The sequence below is a fragment of the Limanda limanda genome, chromosome 19, assembly GCF_963576545.1.
Source record: "Limanda limanda chromosome 19, fLimLim1.1, whole genome shotgun sequence".
Classification (NCBI taxonomy): Eukaryota; Metazoa; Chordata; class Actinopteri; order Pleuronectiformes; family Pleuronectidae; genus Limanda; species Limanda limanda.
In genome coordinates, this window is record NC_083654.1 from 4,203,610 (window position 1) to 4,228,770 (window position 25,161).

At 42.4% G+C, this 25,161-nt stretch overlaps 1 protein-coding gene across 3 annotated transcripts in view; it reads left to right on the forward strand.

Moving 5' to 3' along the window:
• The first annotated feature begins 8,756 nt into the window (after positions 1 to 8,756).
• arid1ab (AT-rich interactive domain 1Ab) overlaps positions 8,757 to 25,161 on the forward strand; it is a 52,595-nt gene continuing 36,190 nt past the window's right edge. For all 3 annotated transcript variants that reach the window (XM_061092604.1, XM_061092605.1, XM_061092606.1), the window contains exon 1: positions 8,757 to 9,962. In XM_061092604.1, the coding sequence (XP_060948587.1) occupies positions 9,060 to 9,962 (903 nt within the window). In that variant the 5' untranslated portion in view covers positions 8,757 to 9,059. The remainder of the gene's footprint in view (positions 9,963 to 25,161) is intronic.

Below are 25,161 nucleotides of genomic sequence, written 5' to 3' on the forward strand. Positions count from 1 at the left end.
CCTTGTAGTCCCCTCTCTAGCAGCCTCCCCATGGAGTAAAGATAAAGTTTTGTTGTCACACTTGACTGGTGGGTGGTGTAGGATCCCTTTCAGCCCCACCCGCTGTCCTAGCAGGGATGCGAAAGGTCATTCCTGAAGTGTGCCGGCATCACTACAGAGGAGCACTCAGATCATTGTTAGGTGCCTTTTTATAGGTGGCCCTGTCAGCCCATATAGCTTTCTTCCCATCAAACCCATCTTTATGGTGTCACCTTGCAAACATTACATTTTATATGCCAAAGTTTGTGCCCCATGTTTCCCTGATAGCCTCCGTTTGTGTTTATCCTCTTTCAAACTGAGCTGTGTTGCTTCCACGTCGACTCCACCACCTATCTCACATCAAACTGCTATGCTAATGTATTCACCGCCGTTTTTGGTCCAATTTCACTTCATTGTTACCCTTTGTAGGTTAAGGCACTCATGCTTGAAACAGCATAAACATCAGCCCCCATAATAGGGACGAGTTCAGGCACAACAAAAGGCGTGTCAGTAAGCAATAGGCTAAAAGAGTGGGGCAAGAAAATGATTCGGCTGGTAACAGCTGAAATACATCCAATTTCAATATGTGAGAATATTGGTCTCTTGAGCATCTTGGGGCCCAGGAAGTGAATTACATCAGCTGGTTTTCTATATAATGCCCTGTATCAAGGTATCAAGCTACTGATATTACACAGAATATATATTTTTTCCATAAAAAACTCCTTTGGTTTCAACATAGACTATTTTCTGTGCCGGATAAGTACAGCTGCTTACTATTCTTTCTATTTTCCACATCCATTCATTCGCATCCAATTCATCTTCTCAGCCTGCCACAGTTCATATTGATATATGCTCAGGGGCTGCTCTGTAACAGGTAACTTAATCACTCCGTCTTCAACATGTCAATTTCATCCACCTCTCTGCCAGCCCACTGTGCTGTTCATCATGTCTGCATTACAGTTAGCTATTTCACGTCAAAACAAGCTCGGGTCCCCAGACTGCCGACATTGATTACAAACCTATGGCCTACGAATCACTAATTCAAACACGCATATTTTCTTCAATTATAGTTTCAAATATTCATGGCCTAGTCTATCTCTCTGCTTTTGATGTGCTGTATGAACATTCTTTTTGTAAAGTTGGGCTAACGACTTCAAAGTTACATGAACAATCTCTTTTTAACAATCCAAACAAAATATAAGCACCAAACTTTAAAACTTAAAACTCAGTTTACAGAATATTACTTCAAAGCATTTTATGATTTAATTGCTGTGCTTTATTTCTAGCAACTCTTATTTCAAAATGTCTTTTTTATTTACAGAAGTATCTGTCGGTCATTTAAGATAAACAGGAAAGATCATGTTATGTGATTGGTTGCCAGCTCTGTCAGACCAAAGACACAGACAATAATATTACTGGATCTGTCCTCATACCAATTCACATTTGCAGAGGGGTCTGGAACCATCTGCAAAGGTGAGAAATGTTAGATTTCTAAGGCTACATCCAATTATGTCGTAGTTTCAAAATGCATCACCGTTATGTTTAGACTTGAAGTCCAAACTATACTCCAAAGTTTTTGAGAATTTAAAAAAGAAACATTTATTTTATAGTTTAAAACAATGGGACGTTTGAAAACTATGCAACTGTCATCTGCATTCGCTCTGTAATTGTTTCTTATCAGTCGCAGGTCGATTACCAACGATGATGGCAAAAAAATGTTGTCAACACTTTTCAACCTCGTCATCGGTAGAAGCAAAGAAATGTCTCGTCTCACTTTTCAACATTGTTGTTTCTCATTTGTAGTAGCCGGCTTATTGTTTAAACCAGCACCAACATGCCCAGTTTACATAAATGGCATTGTGATTTCTCAGTTCTGTGTTTGTATGAACAGGGAGTATTACTTATACAGAGATCATTTCAGTTTAAACGCTGTTTTAAACCAAGAACGTGTTAGTATCGATGCGGCATAAGAGATTTTATCAGCAATAGATAGACGAGCTATGGCCAATTGGAACAACCTGTGAGAGAGCAGAGTATCAGAGTAAGTGTACAAACTAAAGCATACAACTGTTTCTTCTTCTTCCAGAGAAAATATGCAGTTTGTTCCGTAAAAACTCGTTAGTGGATTCCCACTGGCGGCCATCTTGGTTGTTATTGAAAATTCTTCATCAGTGCTCTTATTGGACTTTCTTAAGTAAGTCACTGAATCAAACTCTCCCCATTTTAGATAAATGGTTGTAATTAGCTTAAACAGTGTCAGGTGGTTGCGTAATGTTCTAGTTTCCAGGCTAACTTTAGTCCACATTCTGTATACAACATAAGGACACAAACACATTTGTTCCAGCATTGAGTCGGATAGAAGTTTGTGTAAAAGGGGCAAGACATGGCATGAAACTTGTTGTTAAATCACACACTGTGGCAACATTGCCGTGGCTTTGGAGGTTCAGAGAGAACAAGCTTAGCCGGCATAATGAGAGGTGTTCTTAACAGCAACAGAGTAGGATCTCTAAGGCTAAGGGATAGTTGTGAAAGAGTAACAGCACATTATTATTCAACATAACAACATTGAAATAAACCAATAGATTTATATAAAAATATATTATGAGGAACTCGTCTATGTTTCTTCTGTTTCAAACAGTCTCTGTAAAGATGGCAGGCAGCCTACCTCTGTCGTCAGCACAATACCATACATGGGCACTGTTTTTATTATTTTTTCACCATAATGTTAAAATGTTATACATTGAAGAACATAGTATAAACACCCCTCTGTATATATACCCACACCTATATCCATATACACGCCCACAGAAACATACATATAGACATCCGCAAACATGACGCTTATTCACATACACACACACTTACATATACATATATATATATTATATATACATACATGGACAGGTCAATGTGAGCTGGACACTAGGCTTTTCACATCAGACTTTACAGTTACAGGTTGTGGTTTATGCTCAGGTTTAGGGTTATTGGGGTGGGGTGAGGCACAATCTGATTAGAAAATGTTATTAGGGAGAAAAATGTACTGTATAGACAAGAGAGGAAGAATCATGATGTGCTGCTGGGGCTGACAAGTTCCTAGCATGCTACCATGTTAGCCTTATATTCAAGACGGTACAATTGGTCTTTTGGCTTTTTGTCTTTTCCAAGTGTGACTGACCCCAAAGCTTTCTACAGGATTAAGTTTAAAGATTTACAGCACTAAAATATAGATTTGTAGTTGTAAGCTGAACAATACATTTACATCAACATCTTTCCCCCCCTCTTTATTCTGGCCCTGAATCGCTGAGAAGATGCTCTGTGTGATTTACAGGCATCATGACGGTTTGTCTGTCACAGAGAAGCTCGCACACTGGGCTCCATGACCCACAATGGAGCACTTCCCAGTACGCTTGCAGTGGTGAGCTCCACTACTACAGAGATGATTCCCCGTGCAGTTTCTTTTCATCCCTGCTGAAAAGACAGCGAGCACTTCTCTGTCCTTGCAGGGTGGACATCGTAATTTTGAGTGCTCTTAACCTTGCTTTGCTTTGTTGAGAGCGGGGGTCCTCCCTTCACTTCACTTGAACACACTGTGAGAAAATTGAGAGTGTTTAGAACTCAGCGCCAGTGCCGATGTGACTTTTTGGAGTCTATGAATTCAGAGATTTCCAATAAGGCCCCCCCCACACCCCCTGAAAGAAAAAAGGTAGACAAAAGTGCTCCAGTGTCACCTGAACATGTCCTATCTGCTGAGATTTAAAGCCTGTCATGGGGCAAAAGGTCCCACAGTCTATTTTCACTGCTCAGGGAGAGAATAATACAAGGAGAGAGGAGCGACTGATTGAATGTCTGCTAAGCAGTTCAGGGTGAGCTGTGGCTTGTAAAAAAGTTTGATCCCATTTGATCAAATCAGGTAAGAACAACGACTGAAAGATTAATCTGAAATATGACCTTATAAGGCAGCGGAATAATTCCACAAGTGCTTTTTAATATCTCTGCCTCTATCAAAGCTGTATGTTTGGATTAAACATACACTGATGCCCTGACTGCAGGGAGAGACTGTGATTTAACAACAAAAAAGCCAAGTTGAAACGGATTGCCCACAATTATTAAGGAATTCACGGGTAAACCATGCAGGATTAAAAAAAATTGTCGCAGGTTCATTATTTACAAAGCTGTGGGTGTGTGTTTGTCAGGTGTTAAGTTTAAAAGGCAGGTTCCACACATGCACACACGGCATCTGGGAACAAGCCGGATGCCCATTGCACTTCGCAAAGTGGCACTTCCTTCCTCTACACACTCCAGACTACGCGTTGAACTGCTGCCTGGCAACCATCTGGACAGGGCCCAACTGTTGTGACTGTGTGTGTGTGTATGTGTGTGTGTGTTGTTTTATTGTTCATGTGTGTGGCCAGAGTAACCTCAGCACTGGATTGCCACTGATGTTCAGTGTAAGTGTGCGTTAATGACGGACTCTTGACGGCCATATATTCTTACTGTGTGCATTATTGTCAGGTATGGGCTGTGTTTGGCTATTGAACACGTGGGGGTGTACCCCGCATCTGTGTGTGTGTGTGTGTGTGTGTCAATTCAGCTCCACTCTTGTTAGGAAATTCCACACCACATTATTGGGTAGTCTTGGTGATCGTATGGCTTCATTCCCAGCCTGGTTCCCAAGGGATACAAAAATTAAATAAAAACTCCTGAATGATCCGTCATCAGTTAACTTGCTCAACGAGAGTTGACACTTTTACTGTCCAAAGACGAGATTAATTGAAGAAAGCTTCTACATTAAAAATGCATATTTAAAAATATCAAAGCCTTACATAAATTAACAGAAACAGAATATTTTGGCTTAGTTAAGCCAATTAAATATTAATGCCCCCTAGCCTGTCCACTGGAATTTGTGTTGTGCATTTATAACTAGATATGATGATATGAATAAGGATTCCCAGCAAATATGGGCATCTTTAACAAAAGAGTAACTACGTTTTTAGTGCTGCTTCTATTCTAACTTTATTTTTCCTCTTTCCAATCAAGCGCTGATATCAGCTAAATCATAATTACAAATAAGAGGCATTTCTGGATGTTGACCAAGCTGCTGCCTTGGTGATGGCCGGGGAAACCACGGCATCAGGCCGAAGGTGATGCATCACGGTCATCCTTGCGGGGAGGCGGTGGTGGGGCACAAGTAAACACTCTTAAATCATCATCCTGCGACAGATGGGGGGTGTCACATGACCCCCTCTCTCTCCACCATCCCTTCTGCTTCTCCCTCAACACACACAATCAATGGTCAGAGCGACGAGACAAATGTGACAGACTCCAGACCACATTTGTTGCAACAACCTGTGAATAAGTTCAGATTTTTTTCTTTTTTTGATTGATTCCGAATTAGACGAAAGCCAGACACAGGCCACGGTACTATGAGACCGAGTGTGAATCCTATTTCTCATGAGCCAGACAGGATTATGACAGAGAATTACAGTGTGAAGTTTTCATGGTAACACTCGTTTGTCAAGTCATTCTTCCTCTGTGGGTGGTAACAGTTATAGAAACCGTGGCTGCATATGAGCAGCGATGGCACTATCAACCATAAACTAAAGTAGATGGCCTTTTTCTGATTCATCTCGACTTTGCAAAGTAAAAGACTCTTGCTTTCCACTTTATATCAATTCCAGGGATCGTCTTAATTCTGTGTCGTGGAGGCACTCGTGCTTGGGGTTGTGTCTGAACAGGCATCATGGCATTTTAAAGAACGCCATATCATTGTTAAACAAGAGTCCCATAAATGAATGCATGGCACTCTTGACTGCAAAGGAGGTCTTCAGCATCATGTTGTTGCCTTCCCACATGAGACTCAACATACCATATGATCCCAGCGCTTTTAAGTCAGTTTGCAGTCACCCAGTCGGCCAAACAACAGATGCATCTCTCTCAAGGTGAGCGCTGAAAAATACAGCACATTTTAATGCCGCTTCTAAAATAAGACCAACGACAACAAGAGCATAGAAAGCACATTGTGGCGCTCTTTATAACAAAATATGAAAGAGGGAAAGAAGAGAGGCTGCACCCCCTTGATAATAAACAGCAAGTTTATGCTAAAAAGAAAAAAGAAGGCCCCTACCCCCACCTCCCTCACAGCCTCGTCTGAGCGCTTTCTGCTAACACACACACACACACACACACGCACACACACACACATAGCCTACATAAGCAGACAGCAACTGAGCTGACCCCCCCTCCCCTCCACCCTGCATACTCTCCCTTTATTAAACATACAAAAGCTGCCTTCGCCGCTTCAAAAATGCATTTAGATATTTCTGTTTTGGCTTCCAAGTAAAACTTCAAGTACAAGAGGATCTCTCTCTTTTTTCTTCTTCTTCTTCCACACACAGAGTGAGCAGAAAGCCCCGCATTGTGGAGAGAGAAAGGGCTGAGCAGTGCAGGCAGAGCTGCTGCTGCTTCCCATCCCCCACATTCACATAGCGAAGTTCTGCTGCTTTTGCAAGCGGCGGTGCTGCCTTCACGTACTCCACCCGAGGCTGGTGAACGCACAGTGTCGCAGCGTGCAGCCGCTTTCCGGTTGGGTATCATTCAAGTTTGTGCCGTTGCAAAAGTGTGCATGCGTTTTTCTCTACATGCTGAATCTGTCGAAGATACTTCGCAGAGTAAAAAAAGCTAAATAAAGGTAAAGCACGTCTATTTGATGTTGCAAAAATGACCATTTCATAGCTGAAAAGTACGCATTTTGATGTATTATAATATAAACCACATGCATATAATTTCCTCTCACTTTGAGAATAATAGGGTGTTTATTTATCAACACTGAATATTTCGATTTTATATTAATATTCAATTTTTCAGATATCTTCATAGTCAAATAATTATATCACAATAGTCTTTCAGTGTGGTCTTGTGTCAAACAATATACTGTTTCACCAAACTCTACACCACCTTCTATGTCACTATTTCATCCAGCATCAATGTGTTTCTCTTCGTTTAAAAATATATTTATGAGACCCCTTTCCCACTCTCCAACCACACTCTTAAATACATCGCATCTCAACTAAGATAAGACTTTCCTTTCCACGTGTACTTGTTTATTTCTTACATATGTGTGTCTTTCATGACTGACCCAAGGCGTGAAAGCAAAATTTCCGACAGCGTTTGAAGGCAGCATGAAAGCTGCTGCTGCTAGGAGAGCGCGAGGCAGAGAGCACGAAGAAAGGGGGTGGGGAGAGAGAGAGAGAGAGAGAGAGAGAGAGAGAGGTGGAGAGACATAGGGCGTCTGTTCCTATTAATTGTATGGGGCGACTTTATGGTGTGTGTGTGTGTGTGTGTGTGTGTGAGAGAGAGAGAGAGGGAGAGAGAGAAAGTGTCTGTGTATGGGTGGGGGGGATTTGACTTCAAACATACAACATGTGATGTGTTGCATTTCACTGGCCTGTACACTGTCACTCCTCCACCACCACAGTTTCTCTATTTTTTTTTTTTTTATATCTTCACTTCCTGCTCTGTGACTGACTCAGTCCATCCCCCCATCTATGTTCATTTTCTATCATCTCTCTCTCTCTCTCTCTCTCTCTAACACACATACACACAGGTTGTAATTTCATGCTCTCCTCTACTTTCCTCTGCCGCGCTCACTCCTCTCATTTGCCTGTCGTGCACACATGGCAGCAGCATGGAGGCAGCAGCTTCCACCCATTAGCTCGCTCCTAACACAGGATGACACTGTAGCCTACTCTGCTCCACTCCTGTGACGAGCTAATAAGACCAAGTGCACAAATTAATGAGAACAGAGAAGAACACACACACACACACACACACAGATGGACACGAGGCAATCTTTGCTTTCAGGATGGTTGAATAGGTATTGCTGACTTCAAGGCAGAGTAGTATGGTAAAGGAAAGGGGGCGTTTAATAGTTTAATACCATAAAAGTGTATAGACGCCATGTCTGTGGCATTTAGCCAAGCTAGACTGGAGATTGTGCATTAGAAGCCCATGGCAGTTTGAAACATTTCAACTGGAGTGAAATGTGTCAGACTCCCTTCGGTCCTTGTTGCAGCGACGACTCCTTTTCTTTTTTTAAATCAAAATCTGTTTATTGAAGGATTTTCAATATGTATAAGTGCATTGCTGAATGGACCTTACAGAGACAGGAGGTAAACATGAGTACAACAATCAACACCAATGTGTCCAGACAGACATGAATTGGGCAATATAACTTCAGGAAAAAAAACGACTCCATTTCTGGTCAAAGTATTGAGCAATTAAACATTATACCATAGAAAACACTATATGATACACTAGTACTCAGGCATTAATTACATTAGGTGTTTCAAGGTGAAATAAAGTAGCACATTTAGTAAAACTGTGTAAATGGGTTCTATATGTTGAATAAAGTCAGTCAGGTCTGTGTGTCTTCATCAGTCAGAGGATGACCGGGACTTGAGCGCTAACTAACGGGCCTGTTCGAAACCCTCGACGTGTTTCTGTGCAGGTTGGATTTAAAGCGCGTCAGCCGCTCAGTGATGCCTCTGCTCCGGGGATGCTGTTGTTATCAGGACCGTTCGATCCGGATCCACTTTGGTTTCCAGACCCGGTCCGGGTTTTCGTGCTCTCGCGACAGGTCGGTAAGATGGCTGTGTCTCGCGGAGCCTCGTGCTGGTTTGGTTGATTTCTAGCTCGCGCTCTCGTTCTGTAACAGAAGCCCCCCCCTCCCTCCAACACACATACACACACATACACACTCACTTGTGTCGGTGAATTTCATTTCCCCGGCTCTGTATTTATATATTTTTTCTTTCACAAACTCCCCCCCCCTCTCTATTTTAACTTTAACCGGAGTCGCAGTGGATTACCGGATACCGGTCCGGGCGGAGGGCAGAGGGGGGAATGAACCGGGACAACGGGTACGTTGTTATAAATATAATTGTATTTATATTCAATGGTTGTTCGGAGTTTGATTGTGAGTGAGTCGCCGTGCTGAGAGAGAGAGGCAGAGAAAGAGTGGAGGAGAGAGAGAGAGGGATATCATGGCCGCTCAGGTCGCCAGCGTCGCCACTCTCAACACCAGCCCGCCATCCGAACTCAAAAAGCCGGATCGGGACCCGCAGGAGGAGTCGGTACCAGGGGAGAAGCAGCATGAAAATAAGGAGCCGGGACCTGACGGCGGATCTCCCGGTCAGAAGGAGCTGCAGGACGGGACCGATGCTGGAAATGTTGGGGGAGGAGGGGATTCTGACATGAAGAACGGCAACGGGAATCTGCCCAGGGTAAATAATAATAGCAGTAATCAGAATGATACCGGCGGGCCCGAAGGGAATAACCATCCCGGGATGGGACACCACCACCCGGGCCCCTTCCCTCCACCTCCTTACGGTTACAACCAGCACTACAGCCGGGCCCCTTTTCATCAACATGGCGGACAACAAAGCCCTGGCATGGCAGCTGCATCGGGGCCGGGCATGATGGACCCTTACCCCCCTAATTCTCACGAACACGGATACCCCAACCATTACAACAACTACAGCCCGTTCCAGAACAGGACTTCTTTTCAGGGCCAAGGATACGGGGCCATGAATTCCCCGCGTAACAACCAGCCTCCGGCGGCTGGGGGGCAGCCAGGCAAGCAACAGCCAGCAGGAGGAACCACAGCCATGGCTGCCTCGTACAATAATCAGAGGTATAACATGGGAAACCAACAACCTACGTCTACGCCAACTTTAAATCAGCTTTTGACATCCCCGAGCTCCACCAGGAGCTACCCGAACTACCCCCAAGGAGACTATAACAATCAGGAAGGGGCCAACAAGGGACCAGGAGAGCTGGGCAGCAGCAGTCAGTATGGTGGTGTCCATCCGGGTTGGCAGCCGAGGAGCCACCACCAGCCGCCCATGAGCCCGGGAAACACTGGACAGCCTCCCAGCAGGAACCAGGTAAACTGCACCGACACACTTTGACTGAGTTGGACTCACTCGGCGGCTCAGAAAACGCTCTGCAGAGTTGCACATTGCATCGGACCAGCCATTGTCTATGTAGCAAGAGCTATAAAATGGCTGCCTCTCTTCTTTCTCCCAACACCACCCCCTGCAACAGTGTTTAGACCGAGAGAGAAGCTTCCTGTTCGGCTAGAAACAACTTTGTGAGTCGCGGGTGTCGGTTTGTGTCTGTCCCCTGTGTGGTGCAGGGCAGGAGTTTGACTAAGTAGAGCAGGAGTTAGTCAGGGGAAAGTGTGTGTGTGTGTGTGTGTGTGCAGAGGGAGATAAAGGTGATGTTTCCTCGCTGTTGCTCTCAGCTCGTATTTCTGCGAGAAACCGCCGCGAAACCGTGAGTGTTCCGGGGGAGACGTTCTCCCGGCAGCGCGACGGGAAGTTGCCCCGGTGGCTGTCAGGACGATAAACAAGATGCAAATGACAAGCGATGCTCGTTAAATCACATTTGCATAATCATTTGGGGGGTGGAGGGGGGGGGGAAAGCCCCCGGTGTGGGTTAGAAAGCTGCCGGGGTCTCACAGTCCGGTGCGTGGCAACAAAGTGTTTACCCGGGGATCAAAGTGTGATCGCGGGTTGATTCCTCCCGACTTGAGGGGTTCATTCATTTCTCGGGGCTCCGCTCGCCTCCGACCGCCTCTTCCCACTTCCCCTGCCCCGGTCCCCTGCGTCGTTTCCCCGCTGCGGCGAGCACCACGGCCCCGGCAGGTTGCGAGCTGGCAAAGTGCAGATTGCCTTTTGCTTTGGGATTTGAATTATGGAGGTAAAAATCCTGCTGTCAGAGCCAGGAGACAGTTGGTCTTAGGTTGACATGCGAGCCGAGATCTGATTGGCTCCCCCGATCCCTGCGCTCTCGGCCATTTATAATTGCGTCTAATGGAAAGGCTGCAGAAAAACAGCCCCCCCCACCCCCCTGTGCTCCTCCACCGTGTCAAGACAACATAGTTTCATTGTTTTTTCTGTGTTTTTATTCATTTTAATCACATTTGTGTGTTTTTCTGTTGCATTGATGTTTTTTTATTTTTTTTCTCTCCCATGGATCTCTGAATATTCCCCCATCATCAACAGCAGGAAACACATTATTGAATTAGGAATAATATTTTATTCATCGGTTATATCAGTGTAAGAATTTTATGAACACATTTCATCCAGTTCATCTCACTGCAGTAATTTGCATGATACTCATGTAGACCCACCATTGTTATTATTATTTGTATGATTTAAACCTTCCACTCACTGGTGCTGAGTCACATCTCTCATGTCATTTTTTAGCTATTGACCTCAGACATGCACCTGAAGTGTCGAAGCCCCCCCCCTGCTCCGTTAAGGTACACTGTGTGCACTGCTCACTCCAGTCGGCTGACTCTGGTACAGCAGATAGGGAAGGTGTGGTCATGTAGCACCGTTGTACAGCCGTGTTTTCCACTGTTTCCAGATCAGGAGTGGAGGAGACTTGTGTACGACCACGTGAGAGAGTTGGACTGGGTGCAGTTGTGTGTTTGTGTCAGCCAAGTGTCACAGCTTTGTTTTCAGCAGGTTTACCTTAGTCTAATTTACTTCCACATGCAGAGTGTGTAACCATGTCAACCGGGCTAACCTACTTCTCTCTCCTCGGTGATGATGCGTTTGTTGTGATTTGACTCCACAGATGCGTGTCATCAGCTCAAAGGTTAATTATGTTGCCCTACGTTTACCATAAATTACTAATTATATTTATACATTTTTAAATAGTATGAATGTGTGAAGAATCTCTCAGTTGCAACGAGTACTCCAAACTAAAGGCTAGTTTATCCCGTGGTTGTGAATTAACCTCTAACATGCTGTCACTCACAAGCACCTCCCTACAATTTTAACTACAAGTTGCGGAGATACGGGCGGCAACAACTGTGATTGGTCCGCTTTGTGTCATGTCTATATTCCATAGTGGCCAGACAAGCATGCAAAGCTCCCCTTGTTGAGTATGTTTAACTGTTGTTCAACACTTCATTTGATTTTCTCCGTTTCTCTGGCCACAATTTGAAGTTAATACACGTTGTCACCGAAACGCCACAGCCAACCAGCGTTTTGGTGGTGTAGTTGCAGAGCAACACATGAGCCAATCACAGTGCAAATCATAATCGTCATCAGTGACAGGAACGGTGGAGCTGCAGAACAAGAAAGTGAACCCACATTCAAAAATTATAGAGCAGAGCACTCTACAATCTTAAGTCTGAGTTCTGTATTGTGCCCTCTACTGGAATCCTCCAGTAAAACACTAAGTGCCTAGGCAAGTAGGTTAGCATTAACGTTACCGATGCAGCCAGTTGTTGATGACGTTTCAAAGAAGCAACAGAGGCAAAAATTGAAAAACAAAAAGAAAACACATCTCCTGGTGACACACGTGTAGAAGACACAGACGATGACGTCAAGAGAGTTTGTCGTGATCAGAGCTGACGATTGTGTTTGGCTGCTGTAAACAAACATACTTCACTTCCTGCCTCTTTCTGCTACACCTTTCTACTCCACCTCTCGCCTGAATAATGCAGAGGATTTGTTGTTGTGTCGGTCCAGAGAACTTCACGCTGTGTTGTTTATGTGTGAAATGCACACTCAGGGTAAATTCCGTAGTCAACTCTGGATTCCACCCGGAGGTCATGTGTGAAAAATGGCTATTAAGGGCAAACTGATCGTCTTGAGAAGTGCGACCACCACCTGTTGCTTTATACTTCAAACAACCGGCTTCACACATTGTGGCAGTCGCTGTATGACAACAGGTTGAATTGTGGAAACTTAAGCATCTTCTGTCATTTGTAGCTCCGTCTTAATATCAGCAAAAGGGTTTGGTTCTTCATATATTAGCCCACATGCTCAGATATTCTTAGACTTTATCTTAATGAAAATAAAAAGGATGAGAGGTGTCGTGCTCTTGAGTCCATCATTCTCTGGGATGCACCTAAATGCTGTTTCAAGGAAAGATTGGATTAAAAAAACAATATGCGTTTTGTCTTGTTTAATTTTGTCCCATGTGCAGAGAAATGTACATGCCCGAGGCCAGCTGTACATTGTGGCAAACGAGGTGAACGGACAGAATCTCAGTGTGGATTGGGTGTTTTATCTCAGTTGGAGCTCCGGTTTGACAGTTTAGCAGTTAGGATAAAAAATAAATTTTATTTCTGCTGTGACATGATTTGTTTAACTTTGTTGCGGGGGAGTATTCCTGTTTACGTCACTTAATACTAGAAGTCATACAGTCCCATTTGACCTAAGTTTGTTACTGAGATGACAAAATGAGATATGATATTGCACATATTAGATGACACATAAATTATATATTTTTGATAATATTTCTCTTTGAATTGTCACTTTTTCTGAGTATTTAGTTTGGTATAGGTTGCATTTGGATTGGAGGTAAAGATGTTGATCAATTGCCGGAACACTCATCCCACTGACTTGTCCATGTCCGCTGTGTTGTGTTCAAAACAAAGACCGAAACGTAGCTTGTATTCAACGTAGAATAAGCGCATCGTCTTTACCTTAACATCTGATTGTCTTAGATAATTATGCAAAAAGCTGACCTGTGTTTCTTGAAGATGTGTGTTTAATTATTTTTGTAAATGACAGATTATGTTGATGCTGCCGTCTTGCCTTTTCAATACTAGATTTCCATCCATGCAGGTTTTTTCCCCCGTACGAGTTAATGTGCTTTCAGGGTAGTTCTTAGCTAAAGAAGCCACTGAGGCTCATTGTGTGAGTAGAGCGAGAGTGTCTGGGAAGGTAATTGAACAGTTTGGTTGTTAAGCATACTTAAAGGTGGCAAAAACTGTATTTTTGCCGATGGTAAAAGTGCTGTTTGAAAAGCTCATTAGTGTCACTGAAATGGGAAGATTCAGAATCACTTAAAACTGGAGCTTTAGCAGGAGTGTGCCTTGGTGTCAGTGGTGCAGGTGCAGGGAGAACACATCAACGTAACTCAAATAATCCCAGACATGTGTCTGGAGGACAGGAGGACTCAGGGCTGTGCGAGAGTAGTGTCCATTTTTTGGGGACACAAAGTGTTGTCAAATCGCAGCACGGACATGTCACTTAAGGCCGCCGCTGTGTGCACATAATGTTCAGTCAGAGAAGCTGCATGTTTGATGTTTGACTGTCAGGGCGCACAGCAGACCAAAGTTCAGCTGGAGAGTTTTTCACAGGCCGAGGAGCCGTTCGCTAATCAGCTGTATTTTAGTTTATTAAATGCTTCGACTCTCCATTCATTAATGTCGGCTTGATTGGCCTTTTAATTGGCAGCTATATCTCACGTAATGATTGAACGGATGACTTTTATGGAGCCATTCACCTGCCCTGGGCCACCTGCTGAAGATTAATTAGTGTGTTAATTGAGTGGTGGGCGAGGGCTCATATTATGGGCTTTCATCACGCCTCGCACACAAACAAGTGCTCTGAAGTCGCGTGGAGCGGGCTTGTTGTGGATGGGACGACGCCAGGTGTTTCCCTCCCACTGAACACATGGGAGTGAGCCATCAGGGAAGCAACCCCTCCCACCCCCCCACCCCTGCCCCAGCTCTGCAAGGCTGACTTCTTAAATTGAGTTTGAATTAAATCATAATCAGAGACACATCGCAAATATATCTTTGTCAAAGTCGCACAATTGTAAACGATAATGAAAAACACAGAACTAAAGGTGTTAAATTAACTGCTGCTAATAGACACAAACAAAGCGGCGTGGTGACTTACAGGGAGACCCCACACTACAACCACTTCATTTAGTCACTTCATTTTTCTTAACAAGAAATGAAGATGGACTATATTTAATATTTAACAGAGAAAATCTCTCGCCTCACTTTGCACTGTTATTTAAAAGTAAAACTAACTCAGGCATTAAACAGGCAGTATCCACTTGTTTTGCATAAGAGAGCCATGAGACTCTCACGGTGAGAGTGTCACCTGTTTGCCAAAATACTGGAAATCTTATTTGAGATCACAGTGAAAGTTTAATAGTACACTGCTAGTGGCACCGGGGGTGTCCGTCCTACTTCCATTTAAGTTTTAAAGTCATTAATTTGTTTTTATTCCATGACATTTACATGATCTCATGTGAAAAAAAAGTTGAGCCCTCTAAGGCCGCAGCTAATGATTATTTTCATTTCAGATCAATACATGAACTCGGCTTTTAATAATTTAAAATGTCAAAGTAGAAAAAACAGTGATTGTCCTTGTGTGATGCTCAATCCACGACAGTGAAAGTCAGTTTACCAACACATAAGTTGAAGAGAATCCATATATGATAACATTTGAAAAGCTTTATCTGCAGACATTTTTGAAAATCTATTGTCATGCGTATTATTTATCAATCTCTGTTTTGTGAATTAATAATCATCTGTGGACTTGAGACCTTAGGACAGACAAAACAAGACATTTTAAGTTGCCGGCCAGGATTCTGGGAACTTGCTGTGTTTTCTGGCATTTGTTAAGAATCACTTAATAAGGACAACGGCAGATTGATTAGTGTTGAAAGTAATTGTTACAGCCCCAATTTGAAAGACAATTCAATTTGTTTGTATTTTAAAGGATACTGAAATACGTTTGTGTCACATAGTGCTTTAGAAGAATATAGGACAAGATTTTGAATATCCCTTGGATGTGGCAAAGGTCTTCTGCACAGTTTAGGTGACTAATTACCAGTAGATGTTAGCAGGTGTTAGTGGGCACCATCGGTCGTTAGGGACATAACTTCCCTTGGCACCTTAGAATCATCAAGTGTTTTGGCCTTGTAATCAATGATACAGGCCAAACTTGAGGGCACGCTGAGGCTAAAGGTCAATCTGACTGGCTACTGGCTTGTATGGCAGCACTATGAAAGCTATGAAGGTGATGGAGCTTAGCTACTAAGGCTGTAAGCATAAGTCGATTACTCAAGTATTTGGTTGCAGAGCAAAAATATTACGTTATTATTTAACTTTCATTTGATAAAATCAAAGATGAATACCTTTCCAATCAAGAGTCAGTAGATAATGAAAATTAGCCTTTGCTGCTGCCCTCTCTCACTGGCTTTCTATTTGAATTCATTGAATCACATCTTGTTTCAAAGTCAAAGATGGATAAGAGTTGCAGCACTAGACAGAGCTTTTTAACTTGGACAAACGGTTCTTTGACAGCTGACCCCTTACTACTCTGTTAATTGTTTTCTATCTAGTAAACACAACACATTTGAGGTACACACACACACACACACACACACACACACACACACACACACACACACACACACACACACACACACACACACACACACACACACACACACACACACACACACAGAGCAACTTCCAGCTACTGTTTAGTCAGGGTCTGTGCCGCGGAGAAGTGGAAGGCCGAGCATTCGAAAAAGGAAGTTCACTCTGGGCTCTTTAGTCTGCACTGCTGAGTAATGATTCTCCACAGGCCACATGGACAGCATGCTGCCTCCCGGCAACTGTGTGTGTATGTGTGTGTGTGTGTGTGTGCGTGTGTGTGTGAGAGCGGCTGCATGGTGTGTGCCTATGAGGGAGAAACTGTGTCAGTGATACTCAGGGGAGGGGGGTGGGGGGGTGGTTGGTGTTTTGTGAATGATCTTCGTCTGCCCCTGACAGCTGTGTGTATTTGTGTATAAAGTGTGGCAGTTACTTGGTGATCATTGAATGTGTGTGTGTGTGTGTCTGCTGCTGCCTCAGGAGTCCCTCTGACCTGCTCTTACTCCACATGTCACCAGCCATCCATCTTCCTCTAGTAACATTGGCCTTTTTCATCCCACAGACAGCGGATGATTTTCAAACTCAGTCCTTTGCAACAGTTTGATATTGTGTTTTTAAAAACAAAACAAATTTAATCCTCAGTCGCATCGTCCTTAAAATCCCTCAATTATTCCTGGATGTCGTCAATAGAAAGCACAACAAAGAAAAAGCGACTGAAGGCTTCCAGGTTTATTGACTTCCACAAACAAAAGCAAGTCTTCCTCCCACTTTTTAATGATACTGTTGAAATCTTTAATTGAATGACCCAAACATCCCTGATGGTGAAATTATGTCTGAATAACCTTTAACCCTCCTATGCATAGAGTTGCACATTGAAAACCTATTGGGAAAAACAAGTTTCTCAATGGACAAATGTCAAACTTGGACTATTGCACCAGCGCAGGCTGGAAATGTAAAGGTAATTCATTTCTTTTGACATTTACCTTCTAAAATGTTCCAGATTAGCATAGTAATATCCGTCTCTGAGCCTGTGCGAGACTACAGACTTAATTTACATGACGTATGGTGTGTGCCTTTATGGAATAAAGTGGTTAACCTTTAAATGGGTGCAGTTGTTGATACTAGGAGGTAGAGAATGATGCTTCCTCCCAGATCTCATACAACACTCACCTTTGCTCGCATTGCAAAAAAAAGAATAGAAAAAAGCCAATGGTTAATATATAAAGCGGGAAAAAGGGAACATGAGGAACAGTTGCTTTCCTCCTTTATGTCTTTTGTGGAACTCAATCATGACGTGTGTTATTGTGCATTCTGCCCCCCAGTCATACCCTCCATTGCTTTCTGATTTGCCTAATATGTTATGCACTACTTCAGCCTCTTTTGAGGCAAATAAAACCAAAGCGGTGGAGATCACTCAGGGCAAAGTAGGATCTGGAAAAGGAGCCTGTGCAGGGGATTGGAATCAAACGGCAAACCAGTGATGGATCTATACTCAAATTCCTAATCCAGTGTAAGACTCATGTTCTGTATATTTATTCATTTATATGCACAAAACTTCTGAAGCAGTGCTGAACGGGTAGGCAATTTATAGAGCTGGGCGATATGGCCAAAACCTATATAAAAAAATACACAGTTTAATTGAGGAACGCTTTTCCTCTCCGGTGATTTATTAATACGTATCACGATAAATGTCACTTTTATTTATCTTTCTATTTTACAGATTTTTGCAGCTGAGTAACAGTAGTGGCTTTAAACTCTTTATGAGCAGAGAATGACAAACACTTTACAAACAGCAAACATTTTACACATCTGAGGTATGAATTATGTTTTTACCTACTGTCTTTTGTTGACACATGAGCATTACATTAATTTACGTTTCATCCACCCCTATTAAGTGATTATTGAGTATTGGCTCTTACCCGTTTGTTATTAATTCAAGTTTGCCTGCTTTGATGAAAGCAGAACGAAGAGAAGGGGAGAGTGAAGGGACGAGAAGGGCAGACCACTCTTTTAAAGTCTGGGTGGGAAACACTTAATATCTTCATGTTTGGTGCTGTTGGTCAGACTTAACAAGCTATTTGTATCTTGGCGGTTTCCATCATTTATTAACCTGCAAATAATTTCAACAGCTAATAGGCGGACCATTTGATCCATAATTATTGTGTCAGAAATCTTTAAAAACAATTTCTGATAATATCCTGCAGCCCAACGTGACATCTTAAAATGCCGTTATAAGATATTCAGGTTACTGTCACACCAAATAAAGAAAAGGAGCAAATTCTCACACAGGAGAAGCTGAAACTCAATATTTTTTGTTTCTGTGCTTAAAAAATGAAGGTTAATCAATGATCAAAACAGCGGTTGAATTTAAATTTAATGTGGTGGTCGGGGCTGGAGGTATTGTGTTTAACATTTTTTGTCATTTTATGGACCAGTCTGTGAATTGGCAAAAAGATTGGACAGATTAATCGATAATGGAAATAATCAGTTGCAAGAAAAGGGCTTATTTTTATCTGGCCTAGATAATGAATGTGCATTTTTCATAGAAATGGGCCAATGTTTACAGAGGTGTAGATGCCTGTACAGCAGTATGCCAGGGGTGCAGTTAGCAGACTGATGCAGAGCCATTGTTGTGTTTTGATTTGATCAGCTCATGGTCCTAAAAAAAACAGTCGGTGGTCAGCAGGCTATTTAAAGGCTATTTAGTGTCATTGTTTTGTGGCCTGTGTGGCAGGTGACAATGATTTATGCACCAAAGACACATTTGCACAGTATTTGATGCCTGGCTGATGCTCAGGTTGAACTGGTGCTGGGAGCTTGAAAGTGTGGTTATACGGCCTTAGCCTGAGCAGCAACATGTTCCTCTCAACCCGTGGCTTCATCCGTACTATTACATGTTCGTTTAAAATCTGTTTTCAAACCAAAACAATCTGTCCACATGAGCATTTTGGCTCCATTTCAGTTTTAATCCCAGGCCACACTAACACACCTGAAAACACCTTTAAGATGACCACTCTCTTACATTGGGCATGCGTGTGCAGGTGTAAACAAGAAAGTTAGCACTTCCTGAGTGTGCTTTTTGACACAGGAAAATTTTGTGATCGTTTCCTCTCGAAACTTATGCCCATCCAGACTAAGATGCTGCTGGTGTTTTCAAACTAAAACGAGGCGAGCCGCTTCTCCAAAAGTTTTATGCGTATCTGTAGCAGAGTTGATGCATTTTTCAAACGAAAACTTAAAGTGGAAGTAGGCCGTGTCTGTGAGCTTGAATAAGTCCAAATGAAAAATCTTCACAGTCCGGTTCAGTCCTTTGCACAGATCCTGAATCATGTCAGAAAGGTCCCTTCACTAAAACCTGAAAGCTTTTTTATCCATGATGTTGTTTTAAATTAAAAGTGGACAGCTGTGCTGCAGTACACAAACCCTGTTTTCTGTTTAGATTACCAGTCTGTGATTCAGATTATGACCAGGCGTGTTTACCTCTGGTCGTGTGTGTCTGTGTGAGCCCTCTGTGTGACATCAGTGTCACGGTTGTGACTCTTAACTATGAGGCAGTCAGTGACCCAGCCAGGTCCTTAAGTGGCTTCAGCCTCATTCAGTAACTTGTGTATTTTTGGCATAGTAGCGAGTGACACACATCTCGTAATGGGGGCGTCCAGGGTGCCAACGGTCAGCCTGAATGAGCGTCCTTCTCGGCAGCGTGACGTAACCGATCGCTGTTTTGCCTCCAGTGCTGACGAAGGAGTTACTGCCCGCAGTCGCACCGAGTGGCTTATCTGTGTAGCGGGACAGGAGAGCACAAACTGCTCTTCTCATCCCTGAGCGGCGCTGGTGAAGCGCTCATGACCCGAGAGGCCGTGTAACCACATTGTGGCCTTGAAATAAGCCACAGTGGCGTGCATTATAGAATGTTGTTCTACCGTAACAATAAACATGGTCTGGTCTGTTAAGCATCACTGTGCAGCTATTTATTATATTTGATTCCATTGTAAAATGTGACATGTGTCAGAGGAAGTCAAGTAGAAGGACTGAACTCTATCGCTTACATTCTTTAAATATTATGCCAAAGTGATTCCTAATTTGAGAAATATAATATATATATATATATATATATATATATATATATATATATATATATATATATATATAAATTCTGTAAAGAAAAGTCTTGCATGTTAATGTTACTCAAACACACAGACAAACAATAAGTTGAGAACTCCATTCTCTTTGTACCCCAAAACTGTTTCCATATATGTATGGACTTTTATATATTGGAAAAAGGATAATTCAGATTTTCTTGCTTAGAATTAGATCCAATTATGGAGTCAGCTGAAGTTCCTTATCAAGATGCAGCAGAATCGTTGTTAATTAGAAAAGTGATTGCATGAAGGTTTGAATTTTAATATAGTTAATTGTGCAGCCCTATCTGCAGGTGCTGTATATATTACATGGAGTTTACTATTATGCCACTTTTACATTAGAAATATATGCACTCTATCTGCCAGGCTAGATTTGTCCCTTTCCTCAGCTCCCAGTCCGAACATCTCTCGCCTTGTCTAACTTCCGGGAATCAGCCACTGTCACCTGGAAATATAACTTTGTCCTTGACAGGTTGACAGTGAGCAGCTAAGGAAAATGTTCACTCTCTTGTAACTCCAACCTCAACATGTCAGGAGTAAAAGTTTTGTATTGAAGGAGCAGTCCTGTGCTTTAGCAGAGGAGGTGGAGATAGTCTGACTTTTGGCCTCTGGTGTAGGCCGAGCTCCAAAAACATTCACTCCCATTCTTCCTATAATTCAACTCATGACATCTTTTCGTCAAATCCTCTCGTCTTTCAAACCCCCGTTTATATTTGAGCCTTTTTTAATGTCCTCATTCTAGCTTTTATATGGTCTGTCTGTTTGGCCTGTACCATTCTCTGTAATGCAATATTGCAGGTGGACCTCAAGGGCATTTCTTCAAATTTGGATCAAACTATCACTTGGACATAAGGTTGACTGATTTAGTTTTGATGGTCAAATTTCAATTCTACTGTGAGCTCTCTTAGAAATTTTTGGTCATCTAATCGTGATAAAATCCCCTCAATATCTTTTTATTAAATTTCTTCAAACACTTCACTACATATATTGGGGGAGTCTGGACAAACATACATCTAAACCGCAAATTCACTCTTTAGCGGAGGCACACGACTGTGAGGCGGTAATTCTGCTTGATTACTTTTAGAGATCATCAAGAATCAAGTAAACTGACTCTTTTACACCAAAATTAGCGGGTATACGCAGACTTTTTAAATACGAGTATATCAACTTAAAGGGCGATTGGCTCATTTCCCATTGTGAGTTGAAGAGTTTTCCTTTATGTGTTCTTCCCGGCAAGTCATGTTCCACGTCACAAACATGCTGGAAACTGAGAAGCTCTCATCTTTCTGTCTTGCCATTGTTGCATCTTGCACAATGCGAAGAAAAAAAATTACTCTCGCATGTTGTTCCCAAGATGTAAAAAACAATAAGAACACAAAAGTTTATGGATATTTATGGCCCAGTGCCTTGAAATTCCATGTGCATCATAACGTTGCATAGAAAGTGTTTTGTATATGCTGCCGGCATAAAGTAGAAGAAATTAGTGTGTACACCTGAGTGTCATGAATGGCATGTTTCCATCACTGCTAATCAGAGCCGGAGCCAATAAAAACCACAGAAAACCTATGAAGGTACGTGACGTCTACTTTAAGCTTCTTGTCTGTGGGAATAAGATTCCCCCAAATGGAAGGGGCCCTTAAAGCAGCAGTCCTTCCTGACTCGTTTCAAATCAGCCCTTATTCATGCAGGTACAAAGGAGTTATTTTGACTCCCATCGTTTTGTTGTTGTTGTTCTTCTTAATCCACGTAAAAGGCTTTTGTCTCATCTCTCAGTGATGCGAAAACTGATTTTGTCATACGAGTGTGCAAGCCCCCTTCTCCCTCTCCTCCCTCAACATCTTTTGAATTCCTTGGAGCAGCTGGGCGAACATCTGGGCGAGTCGGGTGCTGCTGCCTCTTCTCGGTGTGGATGATAGCACCAGCAGGCGCTGACTGCCGCTCCTCCACCCAGCACAGCCCCTCCTCCCTGTTATCCAGAGTCATGCAGCGGTCAAGTCCAAGTTGGATCTTCTCAGGTTGCAAGGAGAAGGCAGTCTAATTGCTTAATTGAGAACATGGCTGTATTTAGCTTTCCCTAAAAGCTCATTTTAGCCACTAATCTAGATTGTTATAACGCTTTATGACTGGATATATTTATAAGGTTAAGATAATTGGTCAATGCACAATTCACACATTTGAATCTTTTACTTATTTATTTCAAGGACCACGCTCTTTGGTTTGCTGTGCTTTCCCCAGCTAAAAGCACTATCTGTATTTTATTACCACAAAGAAGCTTTGACGTCTAATACTCAGCCTTAATTCCTTCTTTTTTGAAGACTATCTAACCTTACATTCGATTTAAAGTTGTCTACTCTTCTAAGTCTGGAGATGTTTTCCAGCACGACTCCTCGCACAGTGGGGAAATGTCAAATGAGAAAGTGGATGAGGAACGATGTCCCTTGTCCTGGAGCAAAGTACTTAACCCTTCAATCCTGCAATGGATACATGTGAAGCTCTAGCAGTGAAAGACAGGTCACACTGACCCTCTCCCACTGTGAATGTGGACAACAGTATTAATGTGAGGTAAGCTGTTGCTCCAGCAAAGTGCACAGATTCTCTCGACTAGCTCTTGGAAACTGTGCTGAAAGAGACTGGGGCTCGATATCCTGTAACTTCTCTTTTTTCACATCATGTGATGCGTGTGACTCCACCAACCAGATGAGGGTGGCCCTAGCCGGCGTGTGTTGGTTGCTGTTGCTTTGCGTGTCGAAGGGCTTTAACGCAGAACAATGGTGTGTGTTCTGAGCCGAGGCCATGTGGCCCTGTGGTGGATTAAATTAGCAGCAGTTGTTTGTCGTCTGTCCCCCCCGGTCCATCTGCTCTGCTCGGCACCGTGGACTCACGCTCCACTCTCAGGCACTGCTCCAGACCCCTCCCGCCCCCCTCACCCTACCCCTTACAAATCCCTATTCCCATCCCCATGTCTCTCTCTTTCTCTCTCACACACACACACACACTCACACACACAGACAACTTTGAATAGTTGCAATATCCACCAGCATCCCAGTCATGACACAATATACTCGGTGCAACCTCGTCTGCCAAGAGTGCTCTGGCTTTCCTCTATGCAGATTAGCCATGTGCTAATTGTGATTATTTATTTATTTTATTGTGGAAGAGGGGAAAAAAGTGAGGGGGAGGAGTTTCCCCTCAGAAGTGGATTTGTTGACTGATCTGGAAAAAAGAGACAGTGCTGTGAGTCGTGAGAGTTTGTCCTTATATGTGGAAAGTTTGTGATCAACCTTTCTCAAACTGTGTTGAGTGTGCAGAGACTCTTAAGGAAAATGTTGGTTTTTCCATAATAAGCTGATTTTAGCAAAAGGATTGTACTGACCTGGAACTGACTGATGAGAGTTGTTTTTAAATCAAATTCCATGCTGTTTATTGTACTAGCTTAAGTTTGAAAAATGATTAGTTCTCCTTCAAACATCTAATCTGTTGAAAGCTGAATCACAGTTTACATTGATGGACATTAAATCGTGTGTCCATACTCCCCTGATTTATAATCTGCTTAATATTTCCTGCATGGACAAAATAAGAAGAGAAAGACTAATCTTAATACAATACTACATCACATAGCTATGAAATTGTTCTATTGATATTATGGAACAAATTTCACTCTTTCACCACTCACAGTTATAGAGAAAAGTGAGTGGGTTGCTGCAAAGCTTTTTCACCTGCCTTCAAGGGAATCTCCCTACACATATCTTTCGATATTCTTCTTAAATCTGGAATTTTAAGTAATAATTTTGTGGAAATATATAGCTTCTGATTTAGGGTTGGAAGCTATTGTAGAAAATATATATTTTTTCTATTTTTGGAATATATATAGAGAAAAAGTACACCAGTTTGTTAGTAGCTTACTTGAGCTGTTTCGAAGGAGAGAAATAGGTGTAAATGTTTCTGTTTGTGTAAAATGTATTTTTTTTCTGATTCTCGTTTTCTCATTTCTTTTGTTAACGAAAATCCACTTGATGTAGCATTTGCGTAACAGTGGAAACTGTGGCCTCAACTGACTTATGCAGAATCATGAGAAAATGTTGAAACATATTGTACATAGCAAACTAATTCAATGACTTCAATAATACAATTACAGTTTTATGATATTAGCCACCATAAGCTACTGGTGATATCAGACAAAGAAAGGCTGTGACATTGAAGCCCCTGAGACTCCGCTGTCTGTTTAATTGAAAGAAAGACTACATTAAAGCTACTTGACAGATTATCACAGAACGTGGTGGATGGATGCGATATGTGTCAGGGAAGAACCCGTCTGGAGCAGATTCGGTTCACGGGGTGGAGTCAGGAATCTTTGTTTTACTTTCTTAAACATTATGAGATAGATTTTTAACAGCTTCTCAGGGAATAATTCCTGGATCTTGATAAAAAAGTAGGCATATTTAGGGGACTGATGTCTATGAGTGTGGAATTTGGTGCAGCTTGATTGAATTTAAGGTGCCTTGGCGGCAGTTTCTGTTTTGAGTACCATTCTAGATGTCAACTTGTTTTGTTATTGCGTGCTAAACCGATCACTCGCTCTGAGAATTACTGTGATTTGTCATTACAAGGCAACTCGAGCACCAGAAACTTAAAAACATAAAATCAGACAAAGTCCTTCATGACATTTATTTGACAGACTGGACTTTCTCCAAAATGAGTCATGAACATTCAAGTTTCCCTGTTTTCATCTACTTTTAATCAGAAAAAAGGTTAATTACAAAATGCACCATGTCGGGTCTCATTTATAGGAATTAT